At 36.5% G+C, this 20,832-nt stretch overlaps 1 protein-coding gene across 5 annotated transcripts in view; it reads right to left on the reverse strand.

Annotated features, from left to right (window-relative positions):
* The window catches only part of LOC133646972 (calcium-dependent secretion activator 2-like), a 269,411-nt gene that overhangs the window by 93,141 nt on the left and 155,438 nt on the right, over positions 1–20,832 (reverse strand). For all 5 annotated transcript variants that reach the window (XM_062042966.1, XM_062042965.1, XM_062042963.1 and 2 more), the window contains exons 14-15: positions 11,448–11,549; positions 1,755–1,818 (exon numbers count right to left, since the gene is read on the reverse strand). In XM_062042966.1, coding sequence (XP_061898950.1) covers positions 1,755–1,818; positions 11,448–11,549 — 166 coding nt within the window. The remainder of the gene's footprint in view (positions 1–1,754; positions 1,819–11,447; positions 11,550–20,832) is intronic.

Here is a 20,832-nt window from a genome sequence, read left to right on the forward strand (position 1 = left end):
CTTCAATTAAGGTGGCCCGCCATATAATTTTATCGTGGCACGCTAAATCATTCTAATGTGGCCTGCCATATCATTTTATTGTGGCATGCCACATAATTCTAACGTGGGTGGCCCGCAACATCCTTTTTATTGTGGATTACAACTTCAATTTAAGTGGCCTGCCACAATTTTATTGTGGATTACAACTTCAATTTAAGTGGCCTGCCATATCATTTTATTGTGGCACGCTACATCATTTTAATGTGGCCTGCCATATCATTTTATAGTGGCGCGCCCCATGATTCTAACATGGACGGCCCGCAACATCATTTTATTGTGGATTACAACTTCAATTAAAGTGGTACGCTACATAATTCTAATGTGGCCCGCCGTTTACATTTTATTGTGGCACGCCACATACTTCTAACGTGGGTGGCCCGCAACATCCTTTTATTGTGGATTACAACTTCAGTTTAAGTGGCCTGCCACAATTTTATTGTGGATTACAACTTCAATTTAAGTGGCCTGCCATATCATTTTATTGTGGCACGCTACATAAATTTAACGTGGCCCGCCATATTATTTTATCGTGGCACGCCTCATGATTCTAACGTGGGTGGCCCGCAACATAATTTTATTGTGGATTACAACTTCAATTAAGGTGGACCGCCATATAATTTTATCGTGGCACGCTAAATCATTCTAATGTGGCCCGCCATATCATTTTATTGTGGCACGCCACATAATTCTAACGTGGGTGGCCCGCAACATCCTTTTTATTGTGGATTACAACTTCAATTTAAGTGGCCTGCCACAATTTTATTGTGGATTACAACTTCAATTTAATTGGCCTGCCATATCATTTTATTGTGGCACGCTACATCATTTTAAGGTGGCCCGCCATATCATTTTATAGTGGCGCGCCCCACGATTCTAACATGGGCGGCCCGCAACATCATTTTATTGTGGAGTACAACTTCAATTAAAGTGGCACGCTACATAATTCTAATGTGGCCCGCCGTTTTCATTTTATTGTGGCACGCCACATACTTCTAACGTGGGTGGCCCGCAACATCCTTTTATTGTGGATTACAACTTCAATTTAAGTGGCCTGCCATATCATTTTATTGTGGCACGCTACATAAATTTAATTTGGCCCGCCATATTATTTTATAGTGGCACGCCTCATGATTCTAACGTGGGTGGCCCGCAACATCCTTTTATTGTGGATTACAACTTCAATTTAAGTGGCCTGCCACAATTGTATTGTGGGTTAAACCCTCAATTTAAGTGGCCTGCCATATAATTTTCTTGTGGCATGCTACATAATTTTAATGTGGCCCGCAATATTATTTTATAGTGGCACGCCCCATAATTCTAACGTGGGTGGCCTGCAACATCATTTTATTGTGGATTACAGCTTCAACTTAACATGGCAGGCCATTTAATTTGATCGTGGCACGCTACATAATTCTAACGTGGCCCGCCATATCATTTTATTGTGGTCCACCACTTCATTTTACGTGACCCTCCAGGTTATTTTAAATTGGCGTGCCACATAATTCTAATGTGGCCGGCCAAGTCATTAACGTGGCCAGCCAAATCTTTTGACGTGGTCCTGCCAAACGATTTAATAGTGGCCTGTCCCATCATTTTATCGTGGGCCGCGTAAAAAAAGAGCCTAATACTCAAAAACAGTTGCCTTTGCAAATTGAGGCTATGAATATTCCTGGCCATAATGGCAGTGAAAGGAGTTTGAGGGGCGTGTGGCGTACCCGCTCCTGCAGGGACAGCGTGGCCTTCAGGGCGCCATCTGGTCTTCCAAAGGGGAAGCAGTACCTGCAGACAAGAACAAGAGAAGGGCAGAAGATGCGTCGGCAACAGATGGCTGCATCCTTTCTTCTAATTACGCTTTTCTCACCTCCGTCTCCGAGTGCAGACGAGGGGGCGGGGCTAAGCTGCACCTCTAAATTGACAACGGTACTCGGTACACAAAAGTGAGTGCCTGCAGGCGCGCGGGTCACATGATTAGCGCACAAAGCGAGGAGCTGACCTTCCAGTGAACAATTAGCATCACGGCGCATGTTTTTTTCCCATCACGCACCATAAGTCTGGGATTATATCAGAATGAATAATCGTCAATACATCTTCATTTTTGAGAAAGACATGTTTCAAATGGACAAAAAAAAGTGCAGTACTTCTCTGCAACCAGCAGAGGCGCTGTGGAGTTCATCTTACTCGAACGCCAACCTGGTGACATTTTTTTCATTCATTTATGTCAATAAAAAAGTATTCATACTGTCCAGGCTTTCAAAGCGTGCAGCGGCCAATACAAAGTACACAAACATGTCTTTACGTTTTTTATTATTTTATAGCCCTTTTGTCATAGAAAACTTTGTTTTTATGACAAAAACTCCCAAAAATATTTCAAAGTGGAATTTTTTATATAAACTAATTGGAACCTTAAATCAGTCAATAATTCCTAACAACATACATTTTAATTCATTATTTTTTTAGCAAAGAGTTTTCAAGAATAAAAGCCCACTAAACATCTTGGGGATCCAAAGGGGTCCCACTCATAAAAGTGTTATACACTCATAAATAGGTCATACACTTTTTTTTTTTTTTTACTTGAAACACTTAAATCTTTAGAACAACTTCAGATCTTGTTATCAATTCTAAGTTTTTTTTCTCTTTAAACTTTTTTTTTTTTAATTTTTTTTTAAATGTGTTCGTTTTTTGCCCTATTTGTCAAATAAAATTTTATTGAAAAATATGTTTAAAAATGTCATATTATTGTTTAGGGCCGCAACAATTAATCGATTAAATCGATTAAAATCAATTATAAAAATAGTTGCCGATTAATTTAGTAATCGATTCGTTGGATCTATGCTATGCGCATGCGCAGAGGCAAATTTTTATTTTATTATTTTTATTTTATTTTATTTTTTTATAAACCTTTATTTATAAAATGCAACATTTACAAACAGCTGAGAAAAAATAATCAAAATAAGTATGGTGCCAGTATGTTGTTTTTTTCCCAATAAAATACTGGAAAGGATAGAAATGTAGTTAGTCTCTTTTATCCGATTATTAATCGATTAATCGAAGTAATAATCGACAGATTAATCGATTATCAAATTAGTTGTTAGTTGCAGCCCTATCATTGTTAATATTTATTGTTAAATCTCTAGAATAACTTTAAGTCTATCGATATAAAGTAAAACTACATTTTTATGTTTTATGCCCTTTGCCCCCCCCAAAAAACCCCAGATTTTTTAATGGCAAACACACAAAATATGCAATATTTTCCCCCAAAAAATTTTCAGAGTGGAATATTTGATGTGAAGTCATTGGAGCCTAAAATAGGTCAATAATTCATAAGAACATAGATTTCGATTCATTATTATTTTTTGAGCAAAGACAGTTTTAAAAATAAAAGCCCACTAAACATCTTGGGGATCCAAAAGGGTCTCACTCATAAAAGTGTTATACACTCATAAATAGGTCATACACTTTTTTATTTTACATTTTTACTTTAAACACTTAAGTCTCTAGATGAACTTCAGATCTTGTCGTCAATTCTACGTTTTTTTTCTATTTAAACTTTTTTTTTTTTTTAAATGTGTTCGTTTTATGCTCTATTTGTCAAATAAAAGTTTGTTGAAAAATATGTTAGAAAATGTCATATTATTTATTGTTAAATCTCTAGAATAACTAGGTCTGTCGATATAAAGTAAAATTAGATGTTTTAATGTTTTATTCCCTTTCCCCCCCAAAAAAACTCAGTTTTTTTAATGGCAAACACACAAAATATGCAATATTTCCCCCCAAAAAATGTTCACAGTGGAATATTTGATGTGAAGTAATTGTAGCCCAAAATAGGTCAATAATTCATAACAACATAGATTTTGATTCATAATTATTTTTTGAGCAAAGACAGTTTTAAAAATAAAACCCCACTAAACATCTTGGGGATTCAAAAGGGTCTCACTCATAAAAGTGTTAAAAATAAGTCATACACTTTTTCATTTGTTTGTACTTTAAACACTTAAGTTTCTAGATCAGGGGTCCCCAAACTCCGGCCCACGGGCCGGATCCGGCCCCCGAGCATCCAAAATCCGGCCAACGGGAAGTACCAAGTTAAAAAAAAATTGTATTTTATTTTTTAAATTTATTTATTTTTATTTTTTTAAATCTTTCATTTCTAATCCATTTTCTAGCGCTTGTTACTCTCGGTGTCTCCTAGCCGCTCAGGCAAATCATATTGTCTAAAAATTAATTTTCCCATCGATAACGTGACAATGTTAAATGTTGATGAACATCAATGTTAATTGATGTTAAATGACAAAACGGATTAACTCGCTGGAATATAATATATATATATATATATATATATATATATATATATATATATATATATATATATATATATATATATATATATATATATATATATATATATATATATATATATATATATATATATATATATATATATATATATAAAAATGAGAAAGTGTGGAATCCAATGAACCCTTGTACTTAAGTTACGGTCAGAGCGAAAAAAGATACGTCCTGCACTGCACTCTAGTCCTTCACTCTCACGTTCCTCATCCACAAATCTTTCATCCTCGCTCAAATTAATGGGGTAATCGTCGCTTTCTCGGTCCGAATCTCTCTCGCTGCATTGTAAACAACGGGGAATTGTGAGGAGTCCTTCCTCCGGTGACGTCACGCTACTTCCGGTACAGGCAAGGCTTTTTTTTTTATCAGCGACCAAAAGTTGCGACCTTTATCATCGTTGTTCTCTACTAAATCCTTTCATCAAAAATATGGCAATATTGCGAAATGATCAAGTATGACACATAGAATGGATCTGCTATCCCCGTTTAAATAAAAAAAAATTGTTTCAGTAGGCCTTTAAGAAACCCTGTTTTTTAACGTTAAACACACAATAGATGCAATATTTTCCTAAAAAAATATTTCAGAGTGGAATATTTGATGTGAAGTAATTGGAGCCTTAAACAAGTCAATAATTTAGAACTACATTGATTTTGACTAATTAATATATTTTGAGTAATGACAGTTTTAAAGAAAAGCATTGCTTTATTATTAGTCATCGTTGCAACTTTTTATCGTTACATTTCACCTTTTATTTAGTATTTTAAAATGCGCTGTGGGCCGCGCCCTCTACACTGGCACTGCTTGTATTAGCGTTTCTTAATGAGCGAAAGGCAACAGGAAGTGACGCCATGAAAAAGCAGGCATGGCTGTAATTTTAGTGTGCCAGTATCGATACTTTTGACAACCCTGCATGATCCTGAAGGATACAGTCATTGATATCAAAAAGAAGATGAATGAGAGCGATCCGCAGTCATCAAAACAAACGCTCCTCTCCTCCACATCATTCAGCCACCTCCTCTTAGCCCCCCCCCCCCCCCCCCCCCCTCCAAGGGGGCCCCAGATGGAGGGCCCCTCTCAAGCGTGGAGGGTTTAAAGGGCCTGCTCCGACAAGACTCTTAATGGGCGCCGCTCTATTCAGCCGAGTGGCGCTCAAGGTCTGGAGGCTGCCGCTTTCACGCCGCGCTGACAAAGCCTCGGCGTGGCGTTCACACGTGCACGCACGCAGCCGGCTCGCACGTCCTGCACCTGCTAAAGCGGGGAGGGGGGTACCCAGAATGCCTTGCTGCGCTTCCGCGCGGTCAAAAAGAGCAAAGGGTGGTGATGCAGCTAATTAATTACGACAATTAAGACATTGTCTCGTTAACGTTACGATGACTTTGCAATCTCCGAGTACAGTAAACATCATGCACTAATACTAGTACTAGTAGTAGTACTAGTACTAGTATGTCAGTATTTGCTTCACAGTTTTAAAGAATAATACATTTTATTTTATTTTCTGTCTGATAAGATATTTTTTCTCACTAAGCAGATTTTATGTTAGAGTGTTTTACTTGTTTTAAGGGTTTTGGTCCTAAATGATCTCAGTAAGATATTACAGCTTGTTGCTGAGATTTGATGACCTATATTGAGTAAAACATGCTTGAAACTAGAATATCAAGTGTTGCAAAGCTGTGTCATCAACACTCACACGTATAAAACTACTTTTTTAAAGTAACAATTTCTTATTTCAAGCATGAAAAAAAAAAATCATGATTTTGACATAATTGTGTCTCATAATTAAAACAGATGACAGCCAAATGGACTTTTGCTGTTTTATTTCCAATGAAACAATAGAAAACACGTACTCATGTAGTAGTACAGTTGGCAAAGTACAGTAAACTGACAGTTAATATTTAAACATTTAACATGTGACATTTCTAACAATTTTGAACAGAAAAAGTTCATGCACATTCAGATAAATTCTTCAAAATTACAATTCAAATTAAAGCTGCAAGCAGCGATGGACGGGACCGACTTTGACGGCACATAAAATCCAAACCGGAGCAGTAATTAAAACTCTTTCATCAACTTTTAATCAGAAGGGTTCCATCTCTCTCCTGTGCTAGTTTGAAGCCGACACGACAAACGCGCTCAGAGGAGATAATGTTTGAAAAAAGGTGGCTGGTTTTTACAAAACTTTTGTTTTGAAGGGGGAATTGCAAACTTCCTGTTGATTTTTGCTGGGGGTTGTCAGTCAATGAAATCTAGGTCTAAGTGAGACCTACATAGAGGTTTTTGTTTCATGTCTCTACGACATTCCTACTGGAAGTTACAGGCAGTTTTGTCTGTGTTTTCTTCCTGGGAGCAGTTTTGTCTGTGTTTTCTTCCAAGCCGGCGCTAGAGCGCAATTTTGAGTTTGGGGGCTGTTTTTTTTTTATTAGATCGCAATGTTTGACAGTCCTGATGTGTGTGTCCAGTTTGGTGAGTTTTGAAGCATGTTAAGGGGGTCAAATTATAGCTCAAAGAGGCAAAGGTGACTGTTTTTACAAAACTTTTGTTTTGAAGGGGGAATTGCAAACTTCCTGTTGATTTTTGCTGAAGGATGTCAGTGTATGAAATCTAGGTCTAAGTGAGACCTACATAGAGGTTTTTGTTTCATGTCTCTATGACATTCCTACTGGACGTTACAGGCAGTTTTGTCTGTGTTTTCTTCCTAGGGGACGCTAGAGCGCAATTTTGAGTTTGGGGTTTTTTGTTTTTTTATTAGATCACAATTTTTGACAGTCCTGATGTGTGTGTCCAGTTTGGTGAGTTTTGAAGCATGTTAAGGGGGTCAAGTTATAGCTCAAAGAGGCAAAGGTGACTGTTTTTACAAAACGTTTGTTTTGAAGGGGGAATTGCAAACTTCCTGTTGATTTTTGCTGGGGGTTGTCAGTGAATGAAATCTAGGTCTAAGTGAGACCTACATAGAGGTTTTTGTTTCATGTCTGTACGACATTCCTACTGGAAGTTACAGGCAGTTTTGTCTGTGTTTTCTTCCTGGGAGCAGTTTTGTCTGTGTTTTCTTCTAAGCCGGCGCTAGAGCGCAATTTTGAGTTTGGGGGTTGGTTTTTTTTATTAGATCGCAATTTTTGACAGTCCTGACGTGTGTGTCCAGTTTGGTGAGTTTTGAAGCATGTTAAGGGGGTCAAGTTATAGCTCAAAGAGGCAACGGTGACTGTTTTTACAAAACTTTTGTTTTGATGGGGGAATTGCAAACTTCCTGTTGATTTTTGCTGAAGGATGTCAGTGTATCACATCTAGGTCTAAGTGAGACCTACATAGAGGTTTTTGTTTCATGTCTCTACGACATTCCTACTGGAAGTTACAGGCAGTTTTGTCTGTGTTTTCTTCCTGGGAGCAGTTTGGTCTGTGTTTTCTTCCAAGCCCGCGCTAGAGCGCAATTTTGAGTTTGGGGGTTGGGTTTTTTTTATTAGATCGCAATTTTTGACAGTCCTGATGTGTGTGTCCATTTTGGTAAATTTTGAAGCATGTTAAGGGGGTCAAATTATAGCTCAAAGAGGCAAAGGTGACTGTTTTTACAAAACTTTTGTTTTGAAGGGGGAATTGCAAACTTCCTGTTGATTTTTGCTGAAAGATGTCAGTGTATGAAATCTAGGTCTAAGTGAGACCTACATAGAGGTTTTTGTTTCATGTCTCTACGACATTCCTACTGGACGTTACAGGCAGTTTTGTCTGTGTTTTCTTCCTAGGGGACGCTAGAGCGCAATTTTGAGTTTGGGGGTGTTTTTTTATTTTTTTTTATTAGATCGCAATTTTTGACAGTCCTGATGTGTGTGTCCAGTTTGATGAGTTTTGAAGCATGTTAAGGGGGTCAAATTATAGCTCAAAGAGGCAAAGGTGACTGTTTTTACAAAACTTTTGTTTTGAGGGGGGAATTGCAAACTTCCTGTTGATTTTTGCTGAAGGATGTCAGTGTATGAAATCTAGGTCTAAGTGAGACCTACATAGAGGTTTTGGTTTCATGTCTCTACGACATTCCTACTGGACGTTACAGGCAGTTTTGTCTGTGTTTTCTTCTTAGGGGACGCTAGAGCGCAATTTTGAGTTTGGGGGTGTTTTTTTTTTTTTTTTATTAGATCGCAATTTTTGCCAGTCCTGATGTGTGTGTCCAGTTTGATGAGTTTTGAAGCATGTTAAGGGGGTCAAATTATAGCTCAAAGAGGCAAAAGTGACTGTTTTTACAAAACTTTTGTTTTGAAGGGGGAATTGCAAACTTCCTGTTGATTTTTGCTGAAGGATGTCAGTGTATGAAATCTAGGTCTAAGTGAGACCTACATAGAGGTTTTTTTTTCATGTCTCTACGACATTCCTACTGGACGTTACAGGCAGTTTTGTCTGTGTTTTCTTCCTAGGGGACGCTAGAGCGCAATTTTGAGTTTGGGTTTTTTTGTTTTTTATTAGATCGCAATTTTTGACAGTCCTGATGTGTGTGTCCAGTTTGGTGAGTTTTGAAGCATGTTAAGGGGGTCAAGTTATAGCTCAAAGAGGCAAAGGTGACTGTTTTTACAAAACGTTTGTTTTGAAGGGGGAATTGCAAACTTCCTGTTGATTTTTGCTGGGGGTTGTTAGTGAATGAAATCTAGGTCTAAGTGAGACCTACATAGAGGTTTTTGTTTCATGTCTCTACGACATTCCTACTGGAAGTTACAGGCAGTTTTGTCTGTGTTTTCTTCCTGGGAGCAGTTTTGTCTGTGTTTTCTTCTAAGCCGGCGCTAGAGCGCAATTTTGAGTTTGGGGGTTGTTTTTTTTTATTAGATCGCAATTTTTGACAGTCCTGATGTGTGTGTCCAGTTTGGTGAGTTTTGAAGCATGTTAAGGGGGTCAAGTTATAGCTCAAAGAGGCAAAGGTGACTGTTTTTACAAAACTTTTGTTTTGATGGGGGAATTGCAAACTTCCTGTTGATTTTTGCTGAAGGATGTCAGTGTATCACATCTAGGTCTAAGTGAGACCTACATAGAGGTTTTTGTTTCATGTCTCTACGACATTCCTACTGGAAGTTACAGGCAGTTTTGTCTGTGTTTTCTTCCTGGGAGCAGTTTTGTCTGTGTTTTCTTCCAAGCCGGCGCTAGAGCGCAATTTTGAGTTTGGGGGCTGTTTTTTTTTTTATTAGATCGCAATTTTTGACAGTCCTGATGTGTGTGTCCAGTTTGATGAGTTTTGAAGCATGTTAAGGGGGTCAAATTATAGCTCAAAGAGGCAAAGGTGACTGTTTTTACAAAACTTTTGTTTTGAGGGGGGAATTGCAAACTTCCTGTTGATTTTTGCTGAAGGATGTCAGTGTATGAAATCTAGGTCTAAGTGAGACCTACATAGAGGTTTTTGTTTCATGTCTCTACGACATTCCTACTGGACGTTACAGGCAGTTTTGTCTGTGTTTTCTTCCTAGGGGACGCTAGAGCGCAATTTTGAGTTTGGGGGTGTTTTTTTTTTTTTTATTAGATCGCAATTTTTGCCAGTCCTGATATGTGTGTCCAGTTTGATGAGTTTTGAAGCATGTTAAGGGGGTCAAATTATAGCTCAAAGAGGCAAAGGTGACTGTTTTTACAAAACTTTTGTTTTGAAGGGGGAATTGCAAACTTCCTGTTGATTTTTGCTGAAGGATGTCAGTGTATGAAATCTAGGTCTAAGTGAGACCTACATAGAGGTTTTGGTTTCATGTCTCTACGACATTCCTACTGGACGTTACAGGCAGTTTTGTCTGTGTTTTCTTCCTAGGGGGCGCTAGAGCGCAATTTTGAGTTTTGAGGCTCGGTTTTTTGATTAGATCGCAATTTTTGCCAGTCCTGATGTGTGTGTCAAATATGGTGAGTTTTGAAGCATGTTAAGGGGGTCAAATTCCAGCTCAAAGAGGCGGCGGTATAATAATAACAAAACCTTACAAATACAGTAGGGTTCTCTGTCCCAAAGGGACATTCGGTCCCTAAAAATTTGGGCCGGGGGCCGGGCTGCAAATATATATGCGCACTAATTGACTGAAAGAGCACGCACTTGGCGCGATGATGTCATGTTATCGATGGAAAAATGTGTTTTTAGATGGCTAGGAAACCCCGAGAGTAACAAGATGTTGCCTTGTTGCCTTTCCATTAAGAACAATAAATTAGTTTTTAGTATAAGTTTGCTGGTTTCAAGAAACGTAATGCCGAGCGCATATCATTATGTCAAGATAATGGCACTAGCATTTACTTCATTTAAGAATGTTTTTCAACATATTAAGCAAAAAGGTCTCTTTTTTTTTCTACCAAGAAAAGTGCACTTGTTATTAGTGAGAATATACTTATTTTAAGGTATTTTTGGGTTCATTGAGGTTAGCTAATTTGACTTATTTTGGAAAGTCTTGACAAGCCGAATTTTCTTGTTCTATTGGCAGATAATTTTGCTTAGTTCAAATAAAATACCCCTCATTTTTGTATTTTTTTCCCCTTGTTTTTGAACACTGACTTTTTGCAGTGTAGAAGTACTGATGCCGTAGTAGTTGAAATATTACAAATATTTAAATGTGCATCATGTTTTATTAAAGTAAGTAAATGATGCTTTAAAAAAGCTGAACAATATTATTCTTCAAATGGTTTCATGTCAAACATTTTTGTAAATATTCAAAGTAAATCATTCAACTTATTTATACTACAATTACTCAACGTATTTACGAGTATAAAAATGATTATTAATGAATGCATTCATTTTATTGAATATAATTGTGTTTTTCCTAGTAATTCACCAACACCGCTAATACTATCATTAGTAGTATTCTACTCTGTAGCAGGATGTCACATATTAGCAAACATAGAAGTACTATGCAATATTAATAAGTAGCAAAACCAGTAGTGTATTAGTTAGAATAGCAGTAGTGTTGTGTGTACTACTACTAGCAGTGAAGTAGTATTAGTAAGAGTAATAGTAATAGTGAGTATACATGCATAGTGGTAGTACTAGCAGTGTAATATAATTTAACTGCAACAAGTAAACATGTATGCACGAGCAGTACCAGTACTATTATTGGTGATCTCCTTTCCTTTCCTACCTAAAGTGTGTAATCTGCTTCTCCAGAAGAAGCAGCAGTCGACTTCTGACGCCTTCAAACGTCTCCTTCTCCTCCATCGTCACCGCGCCCATGCCATCAGGTCTGTGTAGAGTACACACAAGTACTCCTTAAAATACTGCATGAACATTTATCTTTCACATGTCGTCAGGACCCCGACTTAAACAAGTTGAAAAACGTATTGGGGTGTTACCATTTAGTGGTCAATTGTACGGAATATGTACTTCACTGTGCAACCTACTAATAAAAGTCTCAATCAATCAATCAATCAGTCTGTGTAGAGTACACACAAGTACTCTTTAAAATACTGCATGTACATTTATCATTCACATTGCTGTCAAAGGTGATAAAAAAAAGGAAGGAGATAAAAAAAGAAGATGATAAAGGGAGGAGGTTAAAAAAAGAGATAAAAGAAGATAAAACGTATGGAATTAAAACGGAAGGATATAGAAAGGAAGAAGATAAAAAAGAAAGGAAACAAAAAAGGAGGTAAAAAAGAAAGATTAAAAAGGAAGGAGTTAAAAAAGGAGATAAAAGGAAAGATCTACAAAGAAAGAAGATAGGAAGGTAATACAGGAGATTAAATAAATTAAATTTAAAAAGAGATGAAAAGAAAGGGGCTAAAACAGTAGATGATAAAAAAGAAAGGAGTTAAAAAGAAAGATAAAAAGAAGTAAAAAGAAAGGAGATAAAAAAGAAGATGATAAAAAAGAAAGAAGATAAAAAGAAGGAAATCAAGGAATGAGATTAAAAGAAAGATAAAAAGGAAGTAAGTAAAAATTATGGAGAAAAAATAAAAAATAAAATAAAATATAGGAAAAATAAAAACGAAGGAAATAAAAAAGGAAGGAGGTTAAAAAGGAAGGAGATAAAAAGGAAGGAAATAAAAAGAAAGATAAACAAGGAAGTAAGTAAAAAGGAAGGAGATAAAGGAAGGAGGTTCAAAAAAGAAGGAGATAAGAAGAAGATGAAAAAAGAAGGAGATAAGGGGAAGAGGTTAAAAAAAGACATAAAAGAAGATAAAACTTATGGAATTAAAACAGAAGGATATAGAAAGAAAGGAGATACAAAAGGAAGAAGATAAAAAAGAAAGGAAACAAAAAAGGACATAAAAAAGAAAGATTAAATAGGAAGGAGTTAAAAAAAGGAGTTAAAATGAAAGAAGATAGGAAGGTAATGAAGGAGATTAAAGAAATTAAATAAAAAAAGGAGATGAAAAGAAAGGGGATAAAACAGAAGACAATAAAAAAGAAAGGAGATAAAAAGAAAGGTAGAAAATAAAGGATATTTAATTAAGGAAGGAGATACAAAAAAGGAGATAAAAAGGAAGGAGGTTAAAAGAAAGATAAAAAAAGAAGGAAGTAAAAAGAAAGGAGATAAAAAAGAAGAAGATGAAAAAAGAAAGAAGATAAAAGGAAGGAGATTAAAAGAAAGATAAAAAGGAAGTAAATAAAAATAATGGAGGAAAAAAAAGAAAAACAATTAAAATATAGGAAAGATAAAAACGAAGGAAATAAAAAAGCAAGGAGGTTAAAAAGAAAGGAGATAAACAAGGAAGGAAATAAAGGAAGGAGATTAAAAGAAAGATAAACAAGGAAGTACATAAAAAGGAAGGAGATAAAGGAAGGAGGTTCAAAAAGGAAGGAGATAAAGAAGATGATGAAAAAAGGAGGTTAAGAAGGAAGAAGATAAAAAAGGAAGGAGATAAAAAGGAAGGAGATTAAAAGAAAGATAAAAAAGGAAGTATGTAAAAAGGAAGGAGGTTCAAAGAGGAAGGAGACAAAGAAAATGGTGAAAAAAGGAGGTTAAAAAGGAAGAAGATAAAAAAGGGAGGTTAAAAGGAAGGAGATAAAGGAAGGAGGTTCAAAAAGGAAGGAGATAAGGAAGAAGATGAAAAAAGGAGGTTACAAAGGAAGAAGATAAAAAGGGAAGGAGGTTAAAAAGGAAGGAAATAAAGGAATGAAATTTAAAAAAAATAAAAAAGGAAGTAGGTAAAAAGAAAGGAGATAAAAAAAAGAAGAAGAAGATGAAAAACGAAGGCGATAAAAAGGGAAGAGGATAGAAAAGGAGGTTTTGTGTGATGCAGCCTTGACTTAGTTGCTGATAGTGAAAGAAAACATCAAGTTGTGTTAAGAAGCAATCAACTTGTGTGTTTGCATCCTCGCCTCATCAAAGTTCCTCCTCGCCTCATCCTGACATCTTGAATGTCTGCTCCTCCACACATCCATCACACCACCTCCACTACATAGTCTGCTCCTCCACACATCCATCACACCACCTCCACTACATAGTCTGCTCCTCCACACATCCATCACACCACCTCCACTACATAGTCTGCTCCTCCACACATCCATCACACCACCTCCACTACATAGTCTGCTCCGCCACACATCCATCACACCACCTCCACTACATAGTCTGCTCCTCCACACATCCATCACACCACCTCCACTATATAGTCTGCTCCTCCACACATCCATCACACCACCTCCACTATATAGTCTGCTCCTCCACACATCCATCACACCACCTCCACTACATAGTCTGCTCCTCCACACATCCATTACACCACCTCCACTATATAGTCTGCTCCTCCACACATCCATCACACCACCTCCACTAAATAGTCTGCTCCTCCACACATCCATCACACCACCTCCACTACATAGTCTGCTCCTCCACACATCCATCACACCACCTCCACTACATAGTCTGCTCCTCCACACATCCATCACACCACCTCCACTAAATAGTCTGCTCCTCCACACATCCATCACACCACCTCCACTACATAGTCTGCTCCTCCACACATCCATCACACCACCTCCACTATATAGTCTGCTCCTCCACACATCCATCACACCACCTCCACTATATAGTCTGCTCCTCCACACATCCATCACACCACCTCCACTACATAGTCTGCTCCTCCACACATCCATCACACCACCTCCACTACATAGTCTGCTCCTCCACACATCCATCACACCACCTCCACTAAATAGTCTGCTCCTCCACACATCCATCACACCACCTCCACTACATAGTCTGCTCCTCCACACATCCATCACACCACCTCCACTATATAGTCTGCTCCTCCACACATCCATCACACCACCTCCACTATATAGTCTGCTCCTCCACACATCCATCACACCACCTCCACTACATAGTCTGCTCCTCCACACATCCATCACACCACCTCCACTACATAGTCTGCTCCTCCACACATCCATCACACCACCTCCACTATATAGTCTGCTCCTCCACACATCCATCACACCACCTCCACTACATAGTAGACATTTACACTGAAATGATTGGAGTCATCATCAATTCATCAATCAAACACTGAATGATCACCCAATTTACTTTGAGCCCACATGAGAGGATGTTTACCTGGAATGTGCGTTGTTATACACCACTGATCATATCAATAATACACCACTGATCCTATCAATAATACACCACTGATCATATCAATAATACACCATTGATCATGTCAATAATACACCACTGATCATATCAGTAATACACCACTGATCATATCAATAATACACCACTGATCATATCAATAACACCCAAGTGGTCATATCAATATAACTTAAGCGGTCAGATCAATAATACATCACCGATCATATCCATAATACTTAAGTGCTTATATCAATAATATTTAAGTGGTCATATCAATATTACATCACCGATCATATCAATAATACTTAAGTGGGCATATCAATAATACATCACCAATCATATCAATAATACTTAAGTGATCATATCAATAATACTTAAGTGATCAAATCAACAATATGAAAGTGATCCCATCAATAATATGATAGTGATCATATCCATAATACTTAAGTGGTCATAACAATAATACTTAAGTGGTCATATCAATAATACTTAAGTGGTCATATCAATAATACTTAAGTGATCATATCAATAATGATTAAGTGGTCATATCAATAATACTTAAATGACCATATCAATAATGATTAAGTGGTCATATCAATAATACTTAAGTGGTCATATCAATAATACTTAAATGATCATATCAATAATACATCAATATTCAGTGCTTGACTTTCACTTCAAAATTAATCCCCATTGAACTCTTGACAAAATTATTAAGTTATGAGCACATTATATTTGGTAAAACATTAAAAAAAAAAGTTTAAGCATGACAGTGTGAAAATAAAATTACATTTGTGTAAATAATGTGTATGTGTGTGTGTATAAAAAATATATATGATATATACACACACACATATTTATATACAATTATATTTATATATAGACATATACATACATACATACATACATACATACATACATACATACATACATACATACATACATACATACATACATACATACATACATACATACATATATATATATATATATATATATACATATATATATATATATATATATATATACATATATATACATATATATATATATATATATATATATATATATATATATATATATATATATATATACATATACATATACATATACATATACATATATATATATATACATATACATATACATACATATATATATATATATATATATATATACATATACATACATATATATATATATATATATATATATATATATATATATATATATATACATATACATACATATATATATATATATATATATATATATATATATATATATATATATACACATATATATATATATATATATATATATATATATATATATATATATATATATATATATATATATATACATATATATATATATATATATATATATCAGGGCTGCAACAACTAATCGATTAAAATCGATTATAAAAATAGTTGGCGATTAATTTAGTCATCGATTCGTTGGATCCATGCTGTGCGCAGAGGCAATTTTTATTTATTATTTTTTTAAATAAACCTTTATTTATAAACTGCAACATGTACAAACAGCTGAGAAACAATAATCAAAAAAGTATGGTGCCAGTATGCTGGTTTTTTTCAATAAAATACTGTAAAGGATAGAAATGTAGTTTGTATCTTTTATCCGATTATTAATCGATTAATTGCAGCCCTAATATATATATATATATATATATATATATATATATATATATATATATATATATATATATATATATATATATATATATATATATAGAGAGTGTTAAATTATCAGTTTATTCTGTTTGTGTGTGTTTATATTTATGTTTATATATAAATATAAATACAGAATAAACTAATAATTTAACTATATAATTAAAAAACTACAACCGCTAATATATTATATATTAATATTAGTTTATTTTTTGTTACTTTATTATTTATATGATTCACGTGTTCATATATAAATATACTTGGATATAATACAAACAAAATATTTACATTGCATATATTATCCATATTTAATTTATATTTTATTATATACTAATTTTATTGTATTTACTTATTTAAATAATTGTATTGTTATACTGTAATATTGATCATTTCAATTAATTGACTATAGTATTATATATCACAAATAATATAATTTTTTTCTGCTGATTCTGTTTTAGTCACAATAGAGCTAGCAAATAAATAATGTGCTGTTCATACGTCTACAAAGGTCAACTTTTAAAATCAATTGGGGATCCAATACTGGGGAAAAAAGTAAACATGTCAAATCTCCTAAATATGATGAATTAAGAATACAACAATAACAGGAAGTGCGTGCATTTAGTGCTCACACGCCATCCTTCAATCATCACATTTTCCTGAGCATTAAGTTGACACTGACATGTTGACCTTTGACCCTTTGAATGTAAAAGGTCACCATGGCCTTTGACCTCCTCTTCGCCCCAAAAACCAAATCAGTTCCAGTCCGAGCGTGAACATTTGCACTGAGTTTGAGGGCAAGATGGCTCAAGGCGTCGACGCCACGCTTTGATGAGCATCCGGACCAACAACAAACTCTCCTATTTCTTGGCCAGTCTTCGGTTTTGACGGACTTTGGCCATTTTGTGACCTACTTAAACCTTGGACTTGTGGACAGTCCAGTAGGCCACCGTCAGCTGGACACTCAACTACAAACCCCGTTCCCATATGAGTTGGGAAATTGTGTTAGATGTAAATATAAACGGAATACAATGATTTGCAAATCATTTTCAACCCATATTCAGTTGAATATGCTACAAAGACAACATATTTGATGTTCAAACTGATAAAAAATTTTTTTTTTGCAAATAATCATTAACTTTAGAATTTGATGCCAGCAACATGTGACAAAGAAGTTGGGAAAGGTGGCAATAAATACTGATAAAGTTGAGGAATTCTCATCAAACACTTATTTGGAACATCCCACAGGTGTGCAGGCTAATTGGGAACAGGTGGGTGCCATGATTGGGTATAAAAACAGCTTCCCAAAAAATGCTCAGTCTTTCACAAGAAAGGATGGGGCGAGGTACACCCCTTTGTCCACAACTGCATGAGCAAATAGTCAAACAGTTTAAGAACAACATTTCTCAAAGTGCAATTGCAAGAAATTTAGGGATTTCAACATCTGCGGTCCATAATATCATCAAAGGGTTCAGAGAATCTGGACAAATCACTCCACGTAAGCGGCATGGCCGGAAACCAACATTGAATGACCGTGACCTTCGATCCCTCAGACGGCACTGTATCAAAAACCGACATCAATCTCTGAAGGATATCACCACATGGGCTCAGGAACACTTCAGAAACCCACTGTCACTAACTACAGTTGGTCGCTACATCTGTAAGTGCAAGTTAAAGCTCTACTATGCAAAGCGAAAGCCATTTATCAACAACACCCAGAAACGCCGCCGGCTTCTCTGGGCCCGAGATCATCTAAGATGGACTCATGCAAAGTGGAAAAGTGTTCTGTGGTCTGACGAGTCCACATTTCAAATTGTTTTTGGAAATATTCGACATCGTGTCATCCGGACCAAAGGGGAAGCGAACCATCCAGACTGTTATCGACGCAAAGTTGAAAAGCCAGCATCTGTGATGGTATGGGGGTGCATTAGTGCCCAAGGCATGGGTATGTTACACATCTGTGAAGGCACCATTAATGCTGAAAGGTACATACAGGTTTTGGAACAACACATGCTGCCATCTAAGCGCCGTCTTTTTCATGGACGCCCCTGCTTATTTCAGCAAGACAATGCCAAGCCACATTCAGCACGTGCTACAACAGCGTGGCTTCGTAAAAAAAGAGTGCGGGTACTTTCCTGGCCCGCCTGCAGTCCAGACCTGTCTCCCATCGAAAATGTGTGGCGCATTATGAAGCCTAAAATACCACAGCGGAGACCCCGGACTGTTGAACGGCTGAAGTTCTACATAAAACAAGAATGGGAAAGAATTCCACTTTCAAAGCTTCAACAATTAGTTTCCTCAGTTCCCAAACGTTTACTGAGTGTTGTTAAAAGGAAAGGCCATGTAACACAGTGGTGAACATGCCCTTTCCCAACTACTTTGGCACATTTTGCAGCCATGAAATTCTAAGTTAATTATTATTTGCGGAAAAAAAAATAAAAGTTTATGAGTTTGAACATCAAATATGTTGTCTTTGTAGTGCATTCAATTAAATATGGCTTGAAAAGGATTTGCAAATCATTGTATTCCGTTTATATTTACATCTAACACAATTTCCCAACACACACACACACACACACACACACACACACACACACACACACACACACACACACACACACACACACACACACACACACGCACACATCTTAGACAGATTGCTTTACACGTACACAACTATGATTAGGCACACAACTCTTAGACACAGATTGCTTTACACATACACAACCATGATTAGGCACACACAACTCTTAGACACAGATTGCTTTACACGCACACACACACACAAACACACACACCTGATACGCAAACACAACTATGATTACGCAGACACAACTCTTAGACACAGATTGCTTTACACACACACACACACCTGATACGCAAACACAACTATGATTACGCAGACACAACTCTTAGACACAGACTGCTTTACACATGCACTACTATGATTACGCACACACAACTCTTAGACACAGATTGCTTCACACACACACAAGTCTTAGACAGATTGCTTTACACATACACAACTATGATTACGCAGACACAACTCTTAGACACAGATTGCTTTACACATACACAACCATGATTAGGCACACACAACTCTTAGACACAGATTGCTTTACACGCACACACACACACAAACACACACACCTGATACGCAAACACAACTATGATTACGCAGACACAACTCTTAGACACAGATTGCTTTACACACACACACACACCTGATACGCAAACACAACTATGATTACGCAGACACAACTCTTAGACACAGACTGCTTTACACATGCACTACTATGATTACGCACACACAACTCTTAGACACAGATTGCTTTACACACACACACACACCTGATACGCAAACACAACTATGATTACGCAGACACAACTCTTAGACACAGACTGCTTTACACATGCACTACTATGATTACGCACACACAACTCTTAGACACAGATTGCTTTACACACACACCTGATACGAAAACACAACTATGATTACGCAGACACAACTCTTAGACACAGACTGCTTTACACATGCACTACTATGATTACGCACACACAACTCTTAGACACAGATTGCTTTACACACACACACACACACACCTGATACGCAAACACAACTATGATTACGCAGACACAACTCTTAGACACAGATTGCTTTACACGTACACACACACACACACACCTGATACGCAAACACAACGATGATTACACAGACACAGATTGCTTTACACATACACAACTATGATTAGGCACACACAACTCTTAGACACAGATTGCTTTACACACACACACACACACACACACAAACACACACAACTGATACGCAAACACAACTATGATTACGCAGACACAACTCTTAGACACAGACTGCTTTACACATGCACTACTATGATTACGCACACACAACTCTTCGACACAGATTGCTTTACACACACACACACTTGATAGGCAAACACAACTATGATTACTTACACACACACACACTTGATAGGCAAACACAACTATGATTACGCAGACAACTCTTAGACACAGATTACTTTACACATACACACACACACACACCTGATACGCAAACACAACTATGATTACGCAGACACAACTCTTAGACACAGATTGCTTAACACATATACATACACACACACACACACCTGATACGCAAACACAACTATGATTACGCAGACACAACTCTGAGACACAGATAGCTTTACACACACACACACACACACACACACACACACACACACACACACACACACACACAC

This window comes from Entelurus aequoreus, linkage group LG03, assembly GCF_033978785.1.
Source record: "Entelurus aequoreus isolate RoL-2023_Sb linkage group LG03, RoL_Eaeq_v1.1, whole genome shotgun sequence".
Taxonomy (NCBI): domain Eukaryota; kingdom Metazoa; phylum Chordata; class Actinopteri; order Syngnathiformes; family Syngnathidae; genus Entelurus; species Entelurus aequoreus.